Source organism: Phocoena phocoena, chromosome 14 (genome assembly GCF_963924675.1).
Source record: "Phocoena phocoena chromosome 14, mPhoPho1.1, whole genome shotgun sequence".
Lineage (NCBI taxonomy): Eukaryota > Metazoa > Chordata > Mammalia > Artiodactyla > Phocoenidae > Phocoena > Phocoena phocoena.
Genome location: NC_089232.1, coordinates 58,837,837 through 58,860,555, shown reverse-complemented (window position 1 = coordinate 58,860,555; position 22,719 = coordinate 58,837,837). Strand labels below are relative to the sequence as shown.

Here is a 22,719-nt window from a genome sequence, read left to right as displayed (position 1 = left end):
CAGACTTAGCTAGCATTGTGTACGTTAAGGAGAAAAGACTGCCAAGACTAAAGAAAAACTATCAAGCTATGCTTGTTCTAGTTTTGCTTGTTTTGAAGTTTCCTCATTCAAAAAATAAAAGGCACCGTCCCCTGAAAAAAAAATATTTAATTGTAGTTCTATAACTGCTTATTAATAATCATAAGTCAGTTCTGTGAAATAAAGCAAGCAGTAAAGAAAATTTTTATCATTAACAATAGGAGCTTTAAAGAAACAATTATATTAAAAATTTTGAAACTTGAAAATATTTTCCAAATCAAATAAATACCACTGACTTGTGATAGTAAACACTAGTAAGTCTTCTTTAGCACCTGCCACTTGTATTGCTCTACAGAAAGAAAAAAAAAACAACTTCTGCCTCACATAGATAAGAATCTAACGATTAATTCTACTCTAAATAGTCTAAGAACCCAAAACTAAGGTACTTAAAACTATGAATAGTTTAGAATGTTTATGATAAAAAGTTCTGTGAATCTTCCAAGACACAAAAGTCAGAATAATGTGGCAAGAAGAATAACCTGAACCTTTATAACCTTAAAAATTCCTGCAGAAGTAGCAAAGAAATAACAATTTTGCAACTACCAATTTCAGGTAATGAATAAAAACATTTTTTTAAGCTGTATTCTAGATCTTAAAGAAGCTGATGGTCATCAACTAAATAAATAGGTCATATTAATTACGAAAAATTGTACCTCTCAAAATAAGTTTCATATGTAAAAAAAGATGACAGAATAATCTATTTTTCATGTAGAATCCTTGGCAGCTTATTTAAATTTTCTGTGCTTTGATTTGTTTTTTATTTTGGGGTCAGTAAAATGAATATACTGACTACAGTATATTTTTCTAGGTGAAAAATCAATAGTAAAATTGGAATCCCAAAGTCTTCTTTCATTATATTCAACATGCTTCAGTTACTGCCTGCTACTACCAAATGGTATACACTTAAAGGGCCCAAACTGCTTTTAAAATTAGCCTATGGAAAACACTATTATTTCACTATGGAAAAGACTAGCAAAAGAACTACCAGATTCAACTGGTGCCAGAATAGTTTCCAGAGAAAACTGAGAACCCATCTGAAGGACTTTCAAAACTGGAGAAATGTCCCCAGAAACACACATATCCTAGAGATAGAAATATATTTAAGCAAAAAGTTTGGAGATGGAAGTTAACTTACACATTCAACTATTTAAGAATAGCACTTATAAGAGTTGTGGTTTGATTTTATGTCTTTGTAATAAAAGCATTCTTTGAAAATAAGTTTATATTTATAAAGAGCTTTCACATATTTCATTTATTCTTTCCAACAATATTCTAAGCTGCTGTGATGTTGATTTTTGAGATGAAAACTAAGGTTCTAAAACCTTAAGGAACTGTGATAGAGTGAAGGTGTGAATCTAACAGTGAGTGCTCTTTCCACAGTATTTTACAATCGTCAAACTTCCTACTATGTAGGGAAGTTGAAGAACACTGGATTATCATGTTACTTTATTAGAAGAAATAAAATTACTTAAAAAAAAATCGATCATTATATTTGTTCCTTACTCTCAAACACGATATTTGATGCAGCCCATTTAAAGACAAACATGTCTCAACCCCCTAGGAATCCTCCAAACACCTATGTTTGTCTCTAAAAATTGCGCTGCTAAGCTGAAACTGTTCTCTAAATAACATCAGTTGTAAAAAGCAAAAAATACTGAAAACTTAAATGACTCCCAGGATTGCTAAATTTAATAAATTTTAGGAAAGGAAATTAAGAAAAAGCAATGCTGTATATATAATGTACTACCAGCACAATTTTGGTAATGGATATCAATTAGAATTTTTACTGATTTTATAATCTCAGTAATGAAAAAGAAAGAAAAAAAAAGAGGTAAAGGAGTAAAAAGATTTTTAGACCCTAACGATGATTGATTTATCACTACTTTTAGTCTTGTTTCTGCCACTGTCTAACTGGGTAAATTTAGCCCAGTAACTTTATTTATAACTCTGGTTGCAAAGTTAAAAGTAACATATGTAAATGTGGTAGAAAGATTATAAAATTTCAAAGAAATATAAAGTGACGGTATTTTTAGTCAAAGGAAAATCAACTCTGATAATGCGGAGGTCTTTTGCTGTCAGTTTGCTTTCTATTTTAGGCATAATGACCTGTGCAGCTAAGAAAAATCAGCTTGAAGCAGGAGAACAGAAGTGACAGGCGAGTTCATACTTCTTACCTGCGTACATATGGTATGTGAGCCTCTCTATAAGTTTAATAACAGTTCCTGCTTTGATAATTGGAATTCCAGCTTTGGGCTGCACGCTTTCTTCAAATATGATATTTTCTTCAGAGTCAGGCTCTGCAAATCTATAAACATCAGCACTAGGGAGCCTCATCTGCTCCTCCTTTTCTTCCTGTAGCATTGTCACATCAAGCATCCTTTCCAGTGTACTCCGGTACTGTAAAGATATCAATGCTGCCATCCAATTGTTTTTCTCTTCAGCTGACTTGGCAGAAAATATGACGCTATTTTCATCTTTTAAAATTATCTCAAAAGCATGCTTGTACTCACTGGTGTCATCTTTGTCATTAATTTGTACCTTTCTCATAAAAAACTTTTCTTTAAGACGATACTCTGCATTGCTAGCACCAGGAAGTCTTGGCTGCCCATGATTTGATTTACAGCAAATCATTAAGCCATCAAAGAGAAATATGTGTCTCTCGTGTTTGGCTCCTACACGTGTAAGAGTTCCTTCCATTATAAACTCATTGCAACACTGTCCAATGTCTTTTCCCTCCCAACCATCAATATTCTTCTGAATCTCGTTCATTTTCTTGATTGCTAGTTGTTTCCCCTTCATTTGCTGACTATAAAACCGACATGCAGATTCACTAGGATAAAGGAAAAAACATGGTTAGTACAAAGATGACAGGAAATCTACAATTCATGTAAATAAATGACAGTGCAAAAGTATATTTTAAAAAGTTGCACTGAGAAGGTTTTCACTATTTCTCCAAATATATTAGTGTTACAAAATTGCACAGTTTTGGAAACTAAAGCAACACAGTGGAGACATTTTTTAGTGCTCTAAAAAGAACAACTGACTATTGACAAAATTCTACCCTATAAATTTAGCTACAGAATGATTATTTCTACCATGGCTATGAAATATTTAGAATGACAAGTATTAAAAAGTAGCCCAATATAGTGAAAAAAAAAGATTAAAAAATTTATCTAGAAATGCCTAAGTAGATAATACCTAAAGTTAAAAACCACGTATATATTATAATTAGGAAACTGGAAGCATATTATCTGAATTAATGCCTTGAGTTACATAATCCCTAAAATAAAAGACACTACTAATTTTACTTTGACAGAACAATGATGTTGACATAAATCTACCCAATACATTTTGCTCTATCTCTCCTTTAGCTTACCAGTTGACTCTCAGGAGGTCTTGTCTGGGAGTATGCAAGGAAAATGCACAAATATGAAAGGTTTTTCAAACAATAACAAATTCTCTTGGCTTTGATGTCACTTCCTCTGAAAGACCAAGCTTGTCACTAAAAGTATTTTCTTCATTGTTTACTTGAGGAGGGAACTGGGATCCCTGAATTTATACCACAATATTCAGGGTGAAAAGGAGGATTATAAAAAAAGTGAAAATATTCACCTCAGTCTTCGTTTTGCAAGACTTTTAGAGCATATTTTTTCCATACCACTCTGAACATTAAGCAAAGCTGTTATTGCTTGTTTCAAACATTCCTTGTCTTCTTGATCTTCACTCTTTTCTTCTAACTGCTGCAAAGTAAAAAGTGACAAATCTGAATTAGCAGAACAGTTCTGGCCCCCCAAAATAATAATCCCATTTTTATTTAAGGATAAAGATAACATTGATTAACCCTTTCTACCACAATAAATAAAAATTTTAAACCTGTCATAAAATATATTTTATTTATTTATTTGGCTGTGCCAGGCGTGCATGCGGGATCTTAGTCCCCCGACCAGGGATCAAACCCGGGCCCCCTGCATTGGGAGTGTGGAGACTTAACCACTGGACCGCCAGGGAAGCCCCTATTATTCTTTTTAGAAGTCTTTTTCTTCCTTTGTATTACTATCCATATCAACATGCAACCAAGTTTTCTACATTAAAAAAAAACAAAAAATGTAGAAACAGTGTTAACAGATATCACACCTTCTGACAGGCAGTAATGTGCAGCTTCTCAGATAAATATTACTGAAAGGAAATGAGGGACATAAATTATCTTTTTACTATCATAGGTCTTGGCACCACAGTAGACACACAGATGAGATTTTTTTTGAAGTGTGTAATTTGGTCTTAGATTTCTGATTCCCACATTACGGTTGTAAGCAATGGTATGCCGAGGAAGATAAATATACAGATAAGGATGCAATATAGTGGAGAGGAAGTTGAAGACACAAAACCTAAGATCAAAATTTGACTCTACTTTCTGTGTGACCTTGGGGCAAATTACTTGACTTATGAGCCCCCCTTTTCCTATCTGTCAAATGAGGCTTATAAAACGCCTGCTTTGCCTATTTTATGGGATTGTTATTAAAAATGAAAGCACTTTTTGCCTATTTTGTGGGGTTGTTACTAAAAATGAAAGGACTTTGTAAATGGTAACATACAATATAGGTGCAAGTTGCTTTCCTTTGTAGTTCTACTACAGAATTAACATTGGTATCATGAAGAACTTTGTCAGTATTCACATGTTAAGATTTTGAGTAAAACTAGGAATATACATGTTAGTGAAACTCAAGCACATTTTCAATTAGTGGCTAAAGATGCCACATGTGCCAGACAGAAAGTCTGTACTTAATAAGAATTGAGTCATCAATAACTACTTATCATCAATGCAACTAGGTGGCGGTAATTCAAGCAAGCAGTTAACTGAGGTATGAGTGACAGTAAGTGACAATAATTCAGTAACCTTATAAATCTCTTTGTGGCCACCAAAAAGGAAAAGTTAAGAAATGACGTTTATTAATAGAGCTTTCATGCAACATTTAAGAACACTTACTTTCGGTCATAAAGGAAAAAGACTTGAGAAATAAAACCATAAAAAATAGTAATTTACAAAGGTTTACTTTTCAAAGAGCTTCATTATTCATTAGTGCTTCAAGAACTTTGTTCTTGGAGAGGTATCTCTTAAAGATTAACGATAAATTCCTTTTTTGCTTCAACTGATACAGGTTATACACACATACACACACACGCACACACATACACACACACACGTGTGTGTACTGATGACCTATGAAAAGTAAACATATTCTTACTCAATGCTCCAGACAATTTTTATAAAAATAATTTGCTTAAAATATCTTAATGCTCAAATATTCCAGAAGTAATAAATATATTGTAATATCTATTTAACAATCAGGTTTTATTATTCAGATTTCTTATATCCATTATTTAAAACTCACTGAGGCATAATCTGTACTCTTTAGAAAAATATTCAGTCTCATTTGTATTAAATAAAACAAAAATCTATTCACATAATTTCCAACAAAAAAGGGTTGGGGGAGGGAGACAGTTGCTAAAGGATAAGAGACTTAAAAATAGCTACCTTACAAAAAATATGCAAATACCTTTTACTCATAGTATTTCTCTTCACCATGGCCAGCCAGATTAAAGAAAGCCAATGGCCAAGTGTTCATAAAGAAAGATACTAGGTTTTTAGTTAACGGATGTTAATGGTAGGCTGAAGGCTGGACTCTGGGTAATCTCTAAAAGTATCTTCCATCTCTATGATTCTAAACTATTTACCTCTCATATGGCAGAATTTTTGGAGACAAATAAAATATTACCATAAACTTTATCAAGTTTAGGCTTCAAAGGCAGCAGACAATCTAACACTGAAAGCAATATTCAGTAAGAAAGTGCAAAATTCTAGATGGTTTAATAAAAGTACCACTAAAGAGTAAACTACTTCACTGAGTTTTTTCAGAATTTAATCACTCAATATTTAAGTCAATATGATACAAAGCAAAAAAAAAAAAGCGTTGACACAAACAACAGAATATTATTGAGTCCTTTACATTCTATCCTTTGATATTTTTAATATTATTAATTCAGGCAAACATACCTAAAGTCATACAAAACACAATTCTAACACATAAAAAGAACTCTGAAAGTAACAAATCCATTTAGACATGCATTTGATTTTCTATTCTAAAGATGTTTCAAGTTTCTGGGTCATTTATCTATCATTAACTATAGCATTTCACATACAGAATATACTGGTATCTCAAAAATATTTTTAATATATTTTAAAAGCACAAACCCCAAAGTCTGTTTTAAAAACCATAAAACTTTACTGATGAAATAATTTTTAAATGTAATATTTACCTTCACAGCATTAGTCAAGCATCTAAAACAAATTTCAATGTAATAAATGACCTTCCTTATAAGCATTCTTTGCTTCTTTTACTTAACATAGCTGATTTAAACAGGGCATTGGTGCAGAATAATTCAAGCTAACCACCATCAAAGGGGTGGCTTATTGTTGCTACAGAAACAAAGCAATCGCAATTAGTATGTAAATGAGACTCCACAAAGCAGCATCCTCTTGTTACCAAAGTGATATTCAATACCATGCTTTTCATGGGTGCCTATTTAATAACACTATGTAACAGCAACAATTTAATTTTACAAATGCTGTTTACTAAATAGTTTAAAAAATTATCAAGTCCTGATATTACATTGCCGTATATGAGAATGTATTTAAACTTACCCAGAGCATCATATTCTAAAGCACAATGGTAAATCATACGATCTATAGAGATGATAAAATTCACATTTTCAAAAGAAAGGAGCCACTTTTACCAGTAATTTTTTGTTTTTTTGGGGGAGGGTCCTTTCGAAATAAGTAGAAGGGGCAGTAGTCAATATGGTATATCGCATGCCCAAAGGAAACCCTGAGAGATAAATAGTATTAAATTTAAGAAGCTTTAAACTGGAAAAAGATAGGAGACAAATAAAACTCAAGATTGGTTTACACATAAAAAAATAAAGTGTTGTACCTGATGCAATTTATATAAGTTCAACTAATTCACAAACATATAATGGCTCCTCTCTTTAAAAACAAACTTGAATCCATATGTTTTTATTTCTAGAAATTAGTTTTCTCCAACAAGAAATACTATAGAATAAAGGAACTGCTATACTTGATGATGGAGGCAGGCAGGACCAGAACCCAGGATTCCCAACTCTCAGTCCTTTTCAATATACTACCCAAAGAACTGAAATGACTTGAAATACTTGTTTAGAAAATATTCACCAAATAAAACCTATTCCATTCAAATAGATAAATTGCAATGCACAAGGATGACAAAATATATAATCAAGAAACATAGTATAACTAAATTGCTGTGCTGAACACCTGAAAGTTACACAATATTGTAAATCAACTGACTTCAATAAAAAACATTTTTTTAAAGAAATATACACTATAATTGTCTAAGATCTGGAACATAAAAATAAAGATTTATCTTTATCTTAAATATTGTGTACATGAGTTCATCACAAAATGTGAGAACACAAGCAAAGATAGGAATCATGAAGTAAATTTCATAACTAGTTCCTTCCTTTCCCCCAAATGTTATTTTTTGAGTTAAAGTGATTTCATATATGCAGATAATTCTCCTAAAATGTATAAAATTTCAGCCAGTATGTGATGTTAATGATATTAACAGAATTCGATCTTCTTTTACTTAACCCTTATTTTCCCCCCAAGACAAGCAAGGAGATGACCATTACCAAGGTGGTATATAATACATGAAATAAATAGTATAACACTATAAATAATCCATAATTGTAACTTAAATGAAACAATATCTTTATTAAATTAGCCAATGGTTGAAAATATAAAAGTGAAATCTTAAAATATAAATTATAACCTGACTTACAGTTCACTATTAGGAAATAAAAGCAAAATTCTCTAAGTTTTTGAGGAAAGTCACAAGTTTTATTGAGATAATTAAATGGTCTTTTGTACACTTTTAGAAACTATTTAGAATATTAATAGTAGCTGAATGAAACTCAAAAGGGCAGATCTACAGGGGAAGCCAGTGAAGTTCCAATCAGAATTAATTTAACAAACATTTAATTAACCATCCATTATTTCTAAGTAATGAAAATATGACAGTGAGCAAGCCAAATCTGGTCACTGCTGTTAGAGCTTAGAGTGTAAAAGAGAAGATGAATGACAAAGTGCTATAATGGGGAAAATACAGGGCACTCTGGAAATACACAGCAAGGGCCCCTGACTTAATAAAGGGAGAGATGATAGCAAGGAAGGCTTCCAGAAGGAAATGACTATAAGGTTCGAAGGATAAGAATGGTTTAGCTATGGGGAAACAGAGGTACAAAAAATGTATTAGGAAGAAGAAACAGCATGTGTAATCAAAGAGTTATTCAGGACCAAGGCTGAGAGAACCGGGCGGAAGAGTAGCTGGTGGCTGGGAAGGATGGGGGTGGGGAGAGGTGAGGAGTTAAGATGTTGGAGAAGTCAACAGGGACCAAGTCAGGGCTGCAAGCCTTATTAGGAACTTGAACATCAACCTGGGTCAATGCGGAGCCATTAAGGGTGTTAAGCTAATGACTAATGAGATCAAATTTGCATTTTAGAAAAATGGCTTTGGTTTCGTTACCCAGGAAACAGCAAATGTGGGGGGTGAGGATGGGAAAGGCAAGACTGAAGGGAGATGAGATGATCATGGCCCTCATAGAGTACTGAGAGGAAATGAACAGAAGATGAATCCCAAAGAAGATCCTTTTCACGAATGAAAAGGACTTACTTGGTGACGAAGTGGACGTGATGTGGAGAATGACAGAGAAGAGTTGAGGACTTCCAGGTTTCTATTCTGAGTAACCAGATGGATAGTAGGACCACTTCACTGAGTGAATGAGTGCAGAAAGAATAGTTTTGCTGGGAAAGATAAGGAGTTTTCAAGAAAGTGAACTTGGTTTGTTTACACAATAAAGAAGCAGAGTAGTTCAAAAGATAGTTGGACAATAAACAGTCTACATTTCCCCATTTCCTTTTTCATACCCCTCTCTTCATTGAATCTCTTTAATCCTATTCAGACCAGCAAAATTCCTGATTTTCTTCATGCTGCTAAAAGTAACCTTGGGTGTGACAGGTTTCTTACCTGATAGCAAAGGGGTCACTGCTTTTCTAGATAAACTTCATGAGTAAATGATAGGATGGGAGTGGGGGAGGAGAAGGGTGTGATAAGGTTCAGGACACACTACTCCCCAATTTGGCACCTTGGCATACTGAATATTTTAAGTTGAAGGAGTTTGAGAAAACAGCAGGAGGGAAGGAGAAGGTCAGTGACCTCCCTGGTTCTGTTTTGTCAAGTTCCTTCAGTTTAAAATACTCAATATGCCAAGGTTCCTGTGTCATGTAAAACTTACATTAAATAAATCTGTATGCTTTTCTCCTGTTAATCTTTGTCAGTTTCCTTTTCAGACCCAGCCAGAGACTCTAAGAGGGTTGAGGAAAAAACTTTCTCCCCTACAGGTACTTGTGAGCGGAAATAATTTGAAAACAAACAAAAAAAGTATATTTTAATAGAGAACACTGTGGCATGTAAATTATATCTCAATAAAGCTGTTTTAAAAAAAATAATTTAATGCTTTTAGCTAAATATCTGCTCTTCAACTTTCTGTATACTGTACCTATCTTCTCTCTTAAAATGGGCTTTTAATGGTTTTAGCAATCAGACTGATGGTAAGTTCAATTTCTAGTCTGAAATGTGCAATTACCAAAGAAATCATATGACAAGATTTTATGGTTTTAAAAAGTAAATGGCATCATACTTTATCTATTGAGATTTCAAATATTAATTTTAAAAAGATTTGACAAAGAGAAGGGAAAACAAAAAATACTGTTGATTCAGTGAGTTTAAAGTTTGTAATTAAAAAAAAATTTTTTTAATACTAGCTGCAGTTTATAGTTTATTAGTTTATTTTTTAATACTAGCTGAAGCTTACAGTTATTTTATATAGTTTTATTTGGGGTTTCTTAAATTAATTAAAATGGGTATTTATAATTTTTATTATAAAAATTGACAAAATACTTAAAAGTAGAGAGAATAAAATGATGAATACTCATATACTTCATCCATATTTGGCAGTTTTTAAGATTTTGCTAAATTGGATTTAATCTCTTTTGTCTTTCTTTGCTATCCAGACAGATGGAAAATTGCAATTAATATAAACATTTAAATATATATAATAGGAATTAAAACTGTCTATGAAAAAGTTTTTCAGTATATATGATCAAAAGAATGATACAGACAGGGGCTTTCCTGGTGGTGCAGTGGTTAAGAATCTGCCTGCCAATGCAGGGGACATGGGTTCGAGCCCTGGTCTGGGAAGACCCCACAAGCCACAACTACTGAGCCTGCGTGCCACAACTACTGAAGCCTGTGCACCTAGAACCCGTCTCTGCAACAAGAGAAGCCACCGCAGTGAGAAGCCTGTGCACCGCAATGAAGAGTAGCCCCCGCTCGCCGCAAATAGAGAAAGCCCACACACGGCAACGAAGACCCAATGCAGCCAAAAATTAAAAAATAAATAAATAAATTTATGAAAAAAAAAATGATAGAGACAGATAATGATAAAAGTATTATTTACTATTATCTATTACCAGTTAAATATTAGAGTATTAGAAATTCTGAAAACTTTTATTTATTTTTTTTATTTTTTATTTTTTTTTGCGGTACGTGGGCCTCTCACTGTTGTGGCCTCTCCCGTTGCGGAGCACAGGCTCCGGACGCGCAGGCTCAGCGGCCATGGCTCACGGGCCCAGCCGCTCCATGGTACGTGGGATCTTCCCGGACCGGGGCACGAACCCGCGTCCCCTGCATCGGCAGGCGGACTCTCAACCACTGCGCCACCAGGGGAGCCCTTGAAAACTTTTATTTTTTTAAGATTTTTAAAAATATGGACCATTTTTAAAAGTCTTTATTGAATTTGTTATAGTATTGCTTCTGTTTTGTTTTGGTTTTTTTTGGCTGCAAGGCATGTGGGATCTTAGCTCCCTGACCGGGGATCGAAACTGCACCCCCTGCAGTGGAAGGCAAAGTCTTAACCACTGGACCACCAGGGAAGTCCCTGAAAACTTTTTAAAATAGAGAAGCACTTAATGAAAGAAAAGATCTTACACCTTAAAAAAAGAAGAAAGAAACTGCGCTATAACTGGAAGGCCAAAATGCTGGTGAATAACGTTACCAAGCTCCTTTCATTGTGACTTAGAATCACTTTTTTACAGTAAGGCCAAATTTATTTTTATTTTTAGCTTTTTAAAGAAAAGGAGAGAGTTTGGTGAATTTCCAGCTAAGAAAGGGGAAAAAAAATTGAATACCACAATGTTTATTTGGTGAAGAAGTCATAACACAACAGCAAAAAAAGTAAAACAGGGAAATATGTTTCTAAGTATCACTATTATGTTTTCAGATTGTAACAATCCTAGATAATTGTAAAACGTTTTTAGAGTTCCTGCTAATTGGATTAAATTTGTGTACTGTTTCTGTATGGGAATATTTTAAGCTCAAGCATGTCATCTAGGTGAGGAAAAAGATAAAGGATGATCTAAGAACAAATAAAGCAATTAAAAAAATAATCAATGCAACCGATTTTAAAACATGCCCAATATTCAAACTGTATTTTAAACAGGATCCAGCTACTCATATCTTTAAATCTATTAGAATACATTTTCTAACATTAGCAGCTCTCTTGCCTACTTGTGGAATACGAGTTGCAGCCCTTCACTGTACCCCCTTCCCATTGTTACAGACAGCAAAGCCATAACAAATACTGAAGAAGAGCTATAGGGCTTCCCTGGTGGCGCAGTGGTTGAGAGTCCGCCTGCCGATGCAGGGGACACGGGTTCGTGCCCCGGTCCGGGAGGATGCCACATGCCTTGGAGCGGCTGGGCCCGTGGGCCATGGCCGCTGGGCCTGCGTGTCCGGAGCCTGTGCTCCGCAACGGGAGGGGTTGCGGCAGTGAGAGGCCCAAGTACCGCTAAAATAAAAAAAATAAAAAAAATAAAAAAAATAAAAAAGAAGAGCTATAAAAATGCAAGAACTTCCAGTAATGGTGGTGAAGTGAAGAAGTCTTGAAAACCCTCTGTAGATAACAATTATTCAATCTAAACAAGAGATTAAAAATATTTACAGGCACTGGAAAAAATCTGAAAGAAAGCATAAGCCAGAAATACTATTGCTCTTGAAAAGCTGCAACTAGAAACTGTACACTTGTGGGATTAGGGCTTTCTCCAACCTCCCATGATGACAGTGAGGAAGAAGGAGAGGAGAAGAGGAGCTTCACACACTAGAGATGAAAGAGAGCAGAATTTAAAAGGAAACTGAAGGGGGAAATCTGGAAGTGAATGAATTGGAGAAGGGTTGAGACACAAAATCTAAGAATAAACTCTAACTAAATGCCTGGTTGACTCCTAAACTCTTCATGTATGAAAAGACCCCAGGGAGTCTAGCAAAAAAGTAGGCAGAGACCAAAGAGGAATCTACTATTGAAAGACAGAGCTATAATGGATAGGTTCTGCTTTTCTTAAACTGAGTTTATTCCCCAACTGTACATAGCTCAGAGAGCAGAAAGCTGAAGACTTACTGGTTTAAGGTGCCAGGGAATAGAGTCTGAGGCTGGCAGAGTGGCTGGAAATTAAGGGGGAATCTCCAGGTGTAAGGGAACCAGAAACTGTGTCCCCAAATTTGAACACTATCTCTGCCCAAACATTTAGTCTGTCAAATCATACATGTGTAAGGAAGACAGTAAAGAGTCAAGCTAAAAAAGCAGCGTATGGAAATCCTAAAAAGTGATACAGAGATATTAGCTGCTGCACAACACAGAAGAGACAAATTTGCAGTTGAGTCCAGAAAAGTTAACTGTCTACTACTAGAATAAAAACCCAACAATCCAAAACAAAACGAAAACCAAAACCCACAAAGGGAACCACAGAAATCCTCAACACAACAGAATCCAGAGTTGTTAACTAGCAAAAAAAACTGGGAAAATGTGACCCATATTCGAGGAAAAAAACCCAGTTAATAGAAACTGACTCCAAGCGGCCCAGATGCGGGTTTAGGAGACTTCAAAGTAGCTTTTGTGATCATATTCAAAAAATCAAAGGAAAACATGGTCTTATTGAGTGGACAGATAGGGAGTCTCTGGAAACTATAAAACAAAATCTAAATGGAAATTCTAGAGTAAGTATAGTAACTAACAATTCTATTGACAGATCAATAGAAATTACCACTCTGAAGAACAAAGATTTAAGAAAAATGAACAGTCTCAGAGATCTGTGGGACAACATAAAGTAGTTCTACATACATGTAATTGGAGTTCCAGAAAGAGGAAATGAGAGAAAAATGGCAGAAAATGCAGTAATGTAAAAGCAAGTTAAAATCTGAAAGGTGAAACGAGTTTGAAACTTTAAACAGGCAATCAACCCTAAAAAAATGTTAGGATAATCTCATTTATGGAATAAAATACCTTTCAAAACCATCTCTCTTTTCTTATAAGAGAAAAAAAATCACCAAAACTATGAATGTTCCTCAAAGCAGTTTAGTTGATTTAAAATTTTAACGCTGGAGTAATATATTAGTCAGCTATTTGTTTATAAGGGCTCCTGAATTATACTATTCTATGTTTAACTTTAGGCATTCAACATCTGTGGTCAGATATGATACTACTTAGCTCACTGCTTTGAGCCCATGGTTTCTGGAAAAGAATTTCTAAATTTAGAAAGCTAGTTCAAAGGAATGGAAGCTAGACAGACCTCTTCTGGACTTATTTTTATGATACTCAGAGAGAAGCTATGTTTTCTAAATCTCCTCTTATTGCTGGTATTAAGCATCAGCTTATGGGCAGTATAAAAAAATGGTCTGAAGCATACAGCAATTAAACCAGATGCAGAACATGAAAAAAGTAGATAAAACATTATCTAGAGTAGAAGATGTTTGATACTTGTCCAGCTCCCAAACTGAAAAAGCAACAAACCAAAGCCATTAACAAATGCATACAAGATACCTGTAGTAGGGGTCTGCAGAGCATATTTCTTTACAAGAGTTTCTGGTGCACTATGTGAAGGCCATTAGTGGGTGTTTAAAGTGAATGATGTAGCACAATTTATGTTTGCCTTTACCAATTTGTTTTATATACTGAAAAAAAAAAACTACTCTGGGAGGAAAAATGTCTCCTACTTTTAACATTTCTCAGTTCTTGAGCCTAAGTTTCCCACCCACTGCACCATTCAGTTCTAAGTTCTTATCCATAACCCTTTCCCACAGTTCTGTACTTAAGCATTTGTGGCTACAATTTTGGCAATATTTATGATGCTAAGGGGAAATGTTAAGGACTATTCTTCGAGTCAGTCAGTACACAAAAATCTAGGAATATTAGAAAATTTAATGTTAAATTTTAACATATAGCAAATATCTAACCATGTGAACATTCAGATTAAAGTCTTTAGTGTGTCTTATTTTCTAAAGTAAAGCATGTGATCAAGACAAGCACTGCAATGTTATAACAAATTAACATCCACTAAAATATTTACTATTCCATTGGTTCTTAATTTAATAATCTTACCTAAAAACTGAGGGTTGTTGTGATGTGTTAAAATTAAACCTGGACATGTTTCTCTCAATTATTTTCCTAATCTTGTACTTTTTATTACCAATGAAACCTAAGACAGGTATGGAGGTTTTAAGTGTTAAATTTTCTATTATTTTTCCATTTAAGGGAAAGCATACATGATAACCCCAACCTCAGTTATGTACATTTAGTCTTATTCAGAAGATGGTTAGTAATTTTGAATTCCCATTGAGTGATTAGCTGCTTATAATCCATCTATTTGAAAAATACTGCAATTGTTGGCTTTTCACTAGATTTTTGCTGGACTGAAATTAAATGTTAAAATCTAAGATCAGGAGGAAATGATTAATTGGCCCATGCAAAAAATATATTTTTATGGGTTTAAGAAAGCCAATATACACTGGAGAATCAGAAAAACAAAAATGAATTTAATTTTTATAGTATACCAAAAACTAACTGTAATGGGTTGAATTGTGTTCCCCCAAAAAGTTCTACACATGGTACCTGTGAACATAATCTTATTTGAAAATTGGGTCTTGGGTTTCCCTGGTGGCGCAGTGGTTAAGAGTCTGCCTGCCAATGCAGGGGACACGGGTTTGAGCCCTGGTCCGGGAGGATCCCACATGCCGTGGAGCAACTAAGCCCATGCACCACAACTACTGAGCCTGTGCTCTAGAGCCTGTGAGCCACAACTACTGAGCCCGCGAGCCACAACTACTGAAGCCCATGTGCCTAGAGCCCGTGCTCCGCAACAAGAGAAGCCACCGCAATGAGAAGTCCACGCACCACAACAAAGAGTAGCCCCCACTCGCCGCAATTGGAGAAAGCCCGTGCGCAGCAACAAAGATCCAACGCAGCCAAAAATAAATAAATTCAAAAAAAAAAAGAACATTGGGTCTTTGCAGATATAATCAAGTTGAGATGAGGTCACATTGGATTAGGGTGGGTCCTATATCCACTGACTTGGCATTTTACGAGAAAGGAAAGAGATTTGGATGCAGAGGTAACAGAGAAGAATATGAAGATATGAAGAAAGTGATATGAAGATGGAGGCGAAGATTGAAGTGGAGGCATTTATAAGCCAAGGGATGCCAAGGATTGCTGGGATACACCAGAGGCCAAGAAAAGGCAGTAAGAATTCTTCCCTAGAGACTTTTTTATAGTATGGCCCTGCCAACACCCTAATTTTGGACTTTTTGTCTCCAGAACTGTGAAAGAATAAATTTCTGTTGTTTTTAAGCCACTCAGTCTGTGGTGCTTTGCTCTAGCAGCCCTCGGAAACTAAGACACTAATGCACAAATAACAATATAGATTTGAACCTGATTTTTTAAATTGAGGGAGACTTACTTTCCCCTAGGTTATATGTACCCAGCATATTGGAAAGAGAACAGGTAATTTTCTAGGGAACTGACTGGCTCAAAATCAACCTGGATGATTTTTTTCTAACATTTGTCTGAGTATACCGTAAGAGGATAAAATAATATATCTAAGAACAAAGAAACAGTTAACATTTTTGATGAACTGAACAATGTACTGATTTGGTAACCTTCAAAATACTGGCCAACATATTTACTTAGCCCCAAGAAACAACTCTAAATTGGTTTAATAAAGCAAATTAAACTTCACATAGAAAAATCAAATTACTGGAACAATGAGGTTTTCAAAAGGACACAAAGGAAGTTTATTATTTTTTTTTAACTTCATAAAAATTAACTTTAATGTGAAAAAAATTAACCAAAGGTTCCAAAGACTTGACTGCAAACTAACTTGCTGGTGGGGGGCAGGGGAGGGGGAGAAGTATTTCTTTTTTTCCAGTTTCAGTGGCATTAAAGTCATACTATTAATAACTAAACTTTTATTTTCTGAATTTGTAAAGTTGAAGGCATTCTAAGTTTCCAAAATAAATGTAATTATATACATATTATGTATATATATGCAATATATATGTAATTATATACATATATGTTATTATATTTACAGTTAAACTATTCCTACAAATATAAAACATTTATAGGAATTGTAAGGAAAACTTACTTTACTTTTGCTATTCACTTTTTAACAAGCATTTATGGAATGTCTTAAGTGCCAAACACTACGAGGCATGAGAATTCAAATATACATAGGGCTCAGTTCCATTCTTTATGGAGTATACAGTCTAATGACAAGGTAGACAGTAAAAATGGGACATGTTCTATAAAGAGGTACGAAGAGAATAAAGGAGCTTAGTCAAAGGATCAGCCTAGGAAACCAAGGGAAACTTGATGGAGAACCAACATTTGAACAAACTCTTTGAGAACCAACATTTGAACAAACTCTTTGACAAGCAGGAATTTTTCAGATGAAACGGGAAGGTAGAAATAGAAGCAAAATTCCAGGAAAATAGAAAAAAAGAAAGATATGGAATCCTGAACAGATTTGACATATCCAGAGCTGCTTGGAAATTTTTTATTGCTAAAGCATAAGGAAAGTAACATCAAGTATTGAGAGGTGAGGCTGGAGAGAGGCTAAAGAATTTAGACTTTGTGTCCCACTTCACAGGGTACCAACTGCACTTTTCAAACTGGGAGTTCCATGAGACACAAAGACCATATAGGAAACTGCTACAGTAACCCAGGAAAGACATACTGAGGGTCTGGACTAGGCCGTGTCAGTGGAATAGGAGAATAGACTGGATTCCAGAATCATTTCTGGAATCAAATCATGATGTTCTGCTAATAAGGGACTGAGAAGAATCAAAGATGGTACTGAGGCTTCTGGTGAAGGGATCTGAGCTCATCAACAAAGAAATGGAATACAAATTTGGGCAGGCAGGAGAAGTGGGGAAGTGGTGAAAGATGAAGGTAGTAAAATGTTAGTTTAAGATATCTGCAAGACAAGAAGAAAATTTTCTAGTAATGACAATACTCAGTATTTATATTTTTTACTGCATATGAAGTACTTTTACATACGTTCTCTTGGTTGACAGAAAAACCCAGTGAGATAAGAGCATTTCACAGATAAGAAAAACAGAGCTCAAAAGGTGAGGAGACTTGTTACAGGCTACTCAGCTAGTAGGCTATCAGGCTAGAGTCAGAAAAAAAAATCAGTCCTATCTAGTCTTTCAAAAGCCACTCCATACCATAGATAAATTATGGTTAGTTTCCAATTGTTATTGACATCTTAGCATTTTGCTGCTTCCCACTGAGATGATTTTATTTAATCACTGTTGAGTCCAGAATCACCTAGTCCACACTGGCACTTGAAGTTATGACAATACCCAGAGGAAAAAAATTTAGTTAGTGAGAATCACGTTACTGGAAAAAATCTTAGACCATTAAGTGTTAGAAGGTCTTTCAGTTCTTCTGATGGAGGAATTCTATGATAGGTTCCCAAAGTAACCTCCAGAAATACATTACAGTTTCAAAGGGTTCCATGGTCTAATTAATTTGGGAATTAATTGCTTTAGATTGCTTTATTTCACAATTTCACAAAGACTTTAATATTCTAATGTACACTGAAAATTTCTAGGAGTATAATTAAGGATACAGTGTTCCCCAAACGTATCTGACCACTGAACATTTCTCCCAAACATATTTTTCTTTTTGGCTGCACTGCATGGCTTGTGGGATCTTAGTTCCCCGGCCAGGGACTGAAGCCAGGCCCTCGGCAGTGAGAGCATGGAATCCTAACCACTGGACCGCCAGGGAATTCCTTCCCCCAAACTTTTAATTTAGAGTATCTTATGGGACTAGCATTGTATAGAATACACTTTGAAATACTGCTCAATAAAACTATTTAAGCAACATACCAACAAATACAAATTAAAGATAATAAATACAAACAGTACATTAGTCCTGAGGGAATGCAGAATAAAAAGGAGGGATGACAATTTGTAGAATTAATTGGGCAAAGTTTCCTGCTCAATATACTGTTGAATTTTGCAATGAAATTTAGGCAGTAATATGAACTAGGAATACATGTGCTTACCAGTAGAAATCTTTTAAATTGCTGATTGACGCAATTATAAAATAAAAATTTGGGGGACTTTGCTGGTGGTGCAGTAGTTAAGAATCCGCCTGCCAATGCAGGGGACATGGGTTCGAGCCCTGGTCCGGGAAGATCCCACATGCCGTGGAGCAACTAAGCTCAAGTGCCACAACTACTGAGCCTGCGCTCTAGAGCCCATGAGACACAACTACTGAGCCCACGTGCTGCAACTACTGAAGCCCACGCGCCTAGAGCCCATGCTCTGAACAAGAGGAGCCATCGCAATGAGAAGCCTGCACACGGCAACGAAGAGTAGCCCCCGCTCGCCACAACTAGAGAAAGCCTGCGCACAGCAATGAAGACCTAACACAGCCAAAAATAAATAAATTAATTTAATTTTAAGAAGTTTTATTACCGTAACTTATAATATTTAAAAATTTAATTGCTTATACTTGGGGGAGTAAATAATTAATTTCTCTTATACTATTAAGATGGTTAGGTTTTATAGCCTTCTGAAAATTCATCAAAGCTTCTTGTTCTTACTTATTAATTAATGACTGCTTCAAGGTTTCATATGGCCTTTAATCCATCAGAATTTCATTGTAGTCTCAGGTAAAAATCTCATTATTACAGATTCCATTATGAGGAAGGGATCTATATAATAAACTTGCTTGCAAATGTCCCATTCTGAGGTTATGATTTGTCATAAGGAATTTTTATAAAGAATGATTTTACACACCAAATGCTTCCTCTTGATTATCCTCTTAAAATAATCATCCTATATTACCGAAGACCATAAATGGTATTCTGTTTGCAGCCTAGAACAGAGAGCTAAGAGCTCCATAATTCTGCCTGGTGATCAAGTCCTTTAACTTCCTTAGTCCTTTCCTACTTCAAACATTCCTACTTAACAAATCTAACTGAACTCCAAATTACTACAATGTAGAGAGACCTGGGAAAATGGAAGGAAAATGTAAGAATCTGAGTTCCTCCCGTTTACTAAATTCAGGCTTTCTATTCATTCATTGATTCATTGTAGAGAGCCTTCATGTACTCCTGCAAACTATAAATCTGATTTCTAATAATACATGCTTCATAACAAAATCATGATAATAGAATTTTTCTTTAATAAAACATTCTTTTAAAAACTAAAGAAATCATAATAGTATTAATGCATGTCTTATTTTGTATTTATGGGGTTAGTTCATTAAATAGAATATCTTTATTATCTCATTCATTATTTAAAATTTTTGAAAAAATTTTGATGTTTTTTTAGGACATATTATCCATAATCCAAAGCAGACATCATTAGATACATAAGATATTTAAAAGTAAATCACCTGGAGCTACACTATTGAATTATAATTTATACAGACTAAGGTTCCCTTTTCCCTAGTTAATCTCAGTGCATAATAGGACTAAAGGGAGAAAAAGCACAACCTTTACTTTTTGGTGCTTTTTAAATTGAGTATTTTAATCAAATGGGAATTTTTTACTAGGATTACTATAGTTCACTGCTTCTAAAGTAACAGTAAGCAGTTCTACAGACACAGTTGCAAACTTAAGCTACGAAAATTAGGTGATTAATCTTCTCCATTACTTTGGCATTATCCCCACACTGGTTCCTTATCTAAGTCCCTGAATCTGCTGAGGTCCCAAAACGGAGACTTGGATGCATAAATACAAGGTTGTTTCCAAACATTCGACCATGTAAACAAAAAGTAAGGGCACAAGATAAAAATATCTGATGATTGCTTTAAAATTCCCTATTGAAACTGGAGAAAATATGCCACTCTTCTGTAGATTCATTTACATTTGCTTCTTAACTAGAAAGAAAATAGATACAGACATGTTCATGAGCGCTCACATAATGATTCACACACAAATGAACTGGTAAAAAACTGTAACACACTTGAATATTTTATAAGTAGAAGAAAGTTTTCTTACCTTCAGAAGTTCAAAGTAATGTAGACAGTGGTAAACAGGGGCTAGAAGTAGCCTGGGTAAAACATATTGAACAGCTTCTTTGAAACCTTCGCCTATTGACTAGAAAACAAAGTGATTTAATTTTTAAGTTTACTTTTCAGACATCATATATCTTGATCTAAAAACTACTATACCTGCAAATAGAGTGCCGCTCCAGGCTTTGATAACTGACTAAGGAAACGATCATGAAAACCAGGTCGTAAAATATCTCGAGCATATGATTCATATGGATCAAATGCCAGTTCCTTAGAAAATAAAGAAGGCAAAACATAAATAATCTTTCTCCAAGGTAAAGTATAAATGACCTACCACCATAAACACAAAAAGATTAAATTATGGGCACACCTATGCCTGCACAATTATATATTTCTTTTAAAGCCTCTAAACAAAATTACATTGCTATTAATTTTAACAGAATAAACCTAATATTCTCAATTAAGAAAGTAAATCAATTCTTTCTGATGAGTAATGGGATTCTTATATGTTATGACACCTCTCATGAAAGGGTTCTAGTAGAGTATTATCAACAAACATGGTCAAAAGAATGGGGGGATTTTTAGATCTGGAAAACTAAGTGTAGCCTGAATAATAAAGAACATAGATATCCACAACCAGGTAAAGTATAAACATTTAGAATATTGGTGCCAGACATTTACTTTCTCATGGTTATTTCTTGTTCATAGACTTACTTACACATTCTGCAAGCCAGAGGTAATTGTTTATATCATCTAAAATTCATTGGCACATTTTTCACAAAACAATTAAATAAAAATTTAATCCAAATTGCCCAAAAATTTTACCATCACCAATGATTAATAAACTAAACAATTCTAAAGGTTAGAATCTACTGGTTTTGCTGATTCCTGAGGAAAAAAAGAGTACGTATTGTGATTTTATCAGGAGGTAGGATTTCTACTCTCCGCCATCCTGTGCTCTATTCCAGGTAAAAATAAAAAGCCAAAAAGCCCAAACTATTATGAAGATGGTGTTATAGATTCTAGCAAGAGCTCATTTCTATGAAGGGTAATTCTAGAAAGAGGAAGAGGACATCTAGTGGAGGAGTGCAGAAGAATGAAGTTAGGAGTGAATGACAGAACAAATGTTTATTTTTAAATTACCCTTTATGTTGTTTCTCAGACTGTTTTCTTTAAGGAAAGATTCAGTAATAACAACACAAGATCAGAAATCAGAAGACCCCAGTTCTGTTCTCTGTGAAATGCAATATGGGATATAAAGTTCCAAGTCATCCTAAATTCCTTGAGCCATTTCAATTCCTTCAACTGTCTTCTCAACTGAAAATTTCTGTAATAATATAACAATGGAAATTGCAGTCCATTGCAGATCTTACAGGAATGGATAGTAGGTTTTCAACAATAACAGCAGGAGGGAGTCAGGTTATGAATAGACTGGATGCGAGAGAGGAATAAAAATGTGATTGGATGCTTTTATCTTGGGTCTCTTGAATTCATGAACTTATATAGAGCAGATAATGTTTGTCCTCCTCCCCTTTCAATAAACTCTAATTTATTATAGAATTTTTATGACAATTACACATATAAAGTAAAGACTATACAGACAGTGTAGTGGCTTAAAAGCATGACTCTAGCATCAGAGACACTCAGGTTCCACTTCTGATTGTACTACTTACTAGCTGTGTGACCTCTGACAAACTATCAACATTTACTCTCTCTAAGCCAAGTTTCCTCATTGGAAAATGTAGATGATATCTACTTCAAGGAGTTTTTTTAGGAATTAAATGAGATACACACAAAGTGCTTGCAATAGCGTATGCACATATTAAGCGGTGAATAAATGGTATCTAGTATTATTCTAAAATAGCTAATTTCAAGAGAGAAAAAAACTGACAACTAACTGGAAATCCAAGCTCTTATCACATAGTTTTATTCTTGAGGATAAATTTATAGAATGGCAAGCACTTCTAAGCATCCTCGTATAAATTAATAGATGATATTATGATCAGTTTACTGGTTAAATGCAATACTTATAGGATTCATTTAAAAATTTAATTATTGATACACACAACCGTGTATTAACAGTTAAAAATATAGACTATTCTAAACATACAGAAAAGTACAGAA

At 34.6% G+C, this 22,719-nt stretch overlaps 1 protein-coding gene across 2 annotated transcripts in view; it reads right to left on the bottom strand.

Moving 5' to 3' along the window:
- The window catches only part of SOS1 (SOS Ras/Rac guanine nucleotide exchange factor 1), a 155,694-nt gene that overhangs the window by 34,348 nt on the left and 98,627 nt on the right, over positions 1 to 22,719 (bottom strand). For both annotated transcript variants that reach the window (XM_065890999.1, XM_065891000.1), the window contains exons 7-10: positions 20,755 to 20,865; positions 20,582 to 20,680; positions 3,691 to 3,818; positions 2,253 to 2,908 (exon numbers count right to left, since the gene is read on the bottom strand). In XM_065890999.1, the coding sequence (XP_065747071.1) occupies positions 2,253 to 2,908; positions 3,691 to 3,818; positions 20,582 to 20,680; positions 20,755 to 20,865 (994 nt within the window). The remainder of the gene's footprint in view (positions 1 to 2,252; positions 2,909 to 3,690; positions 3,819 to 20,581; positions 20,681 to 20,754; positions 20,866 to 22,719) is intronic.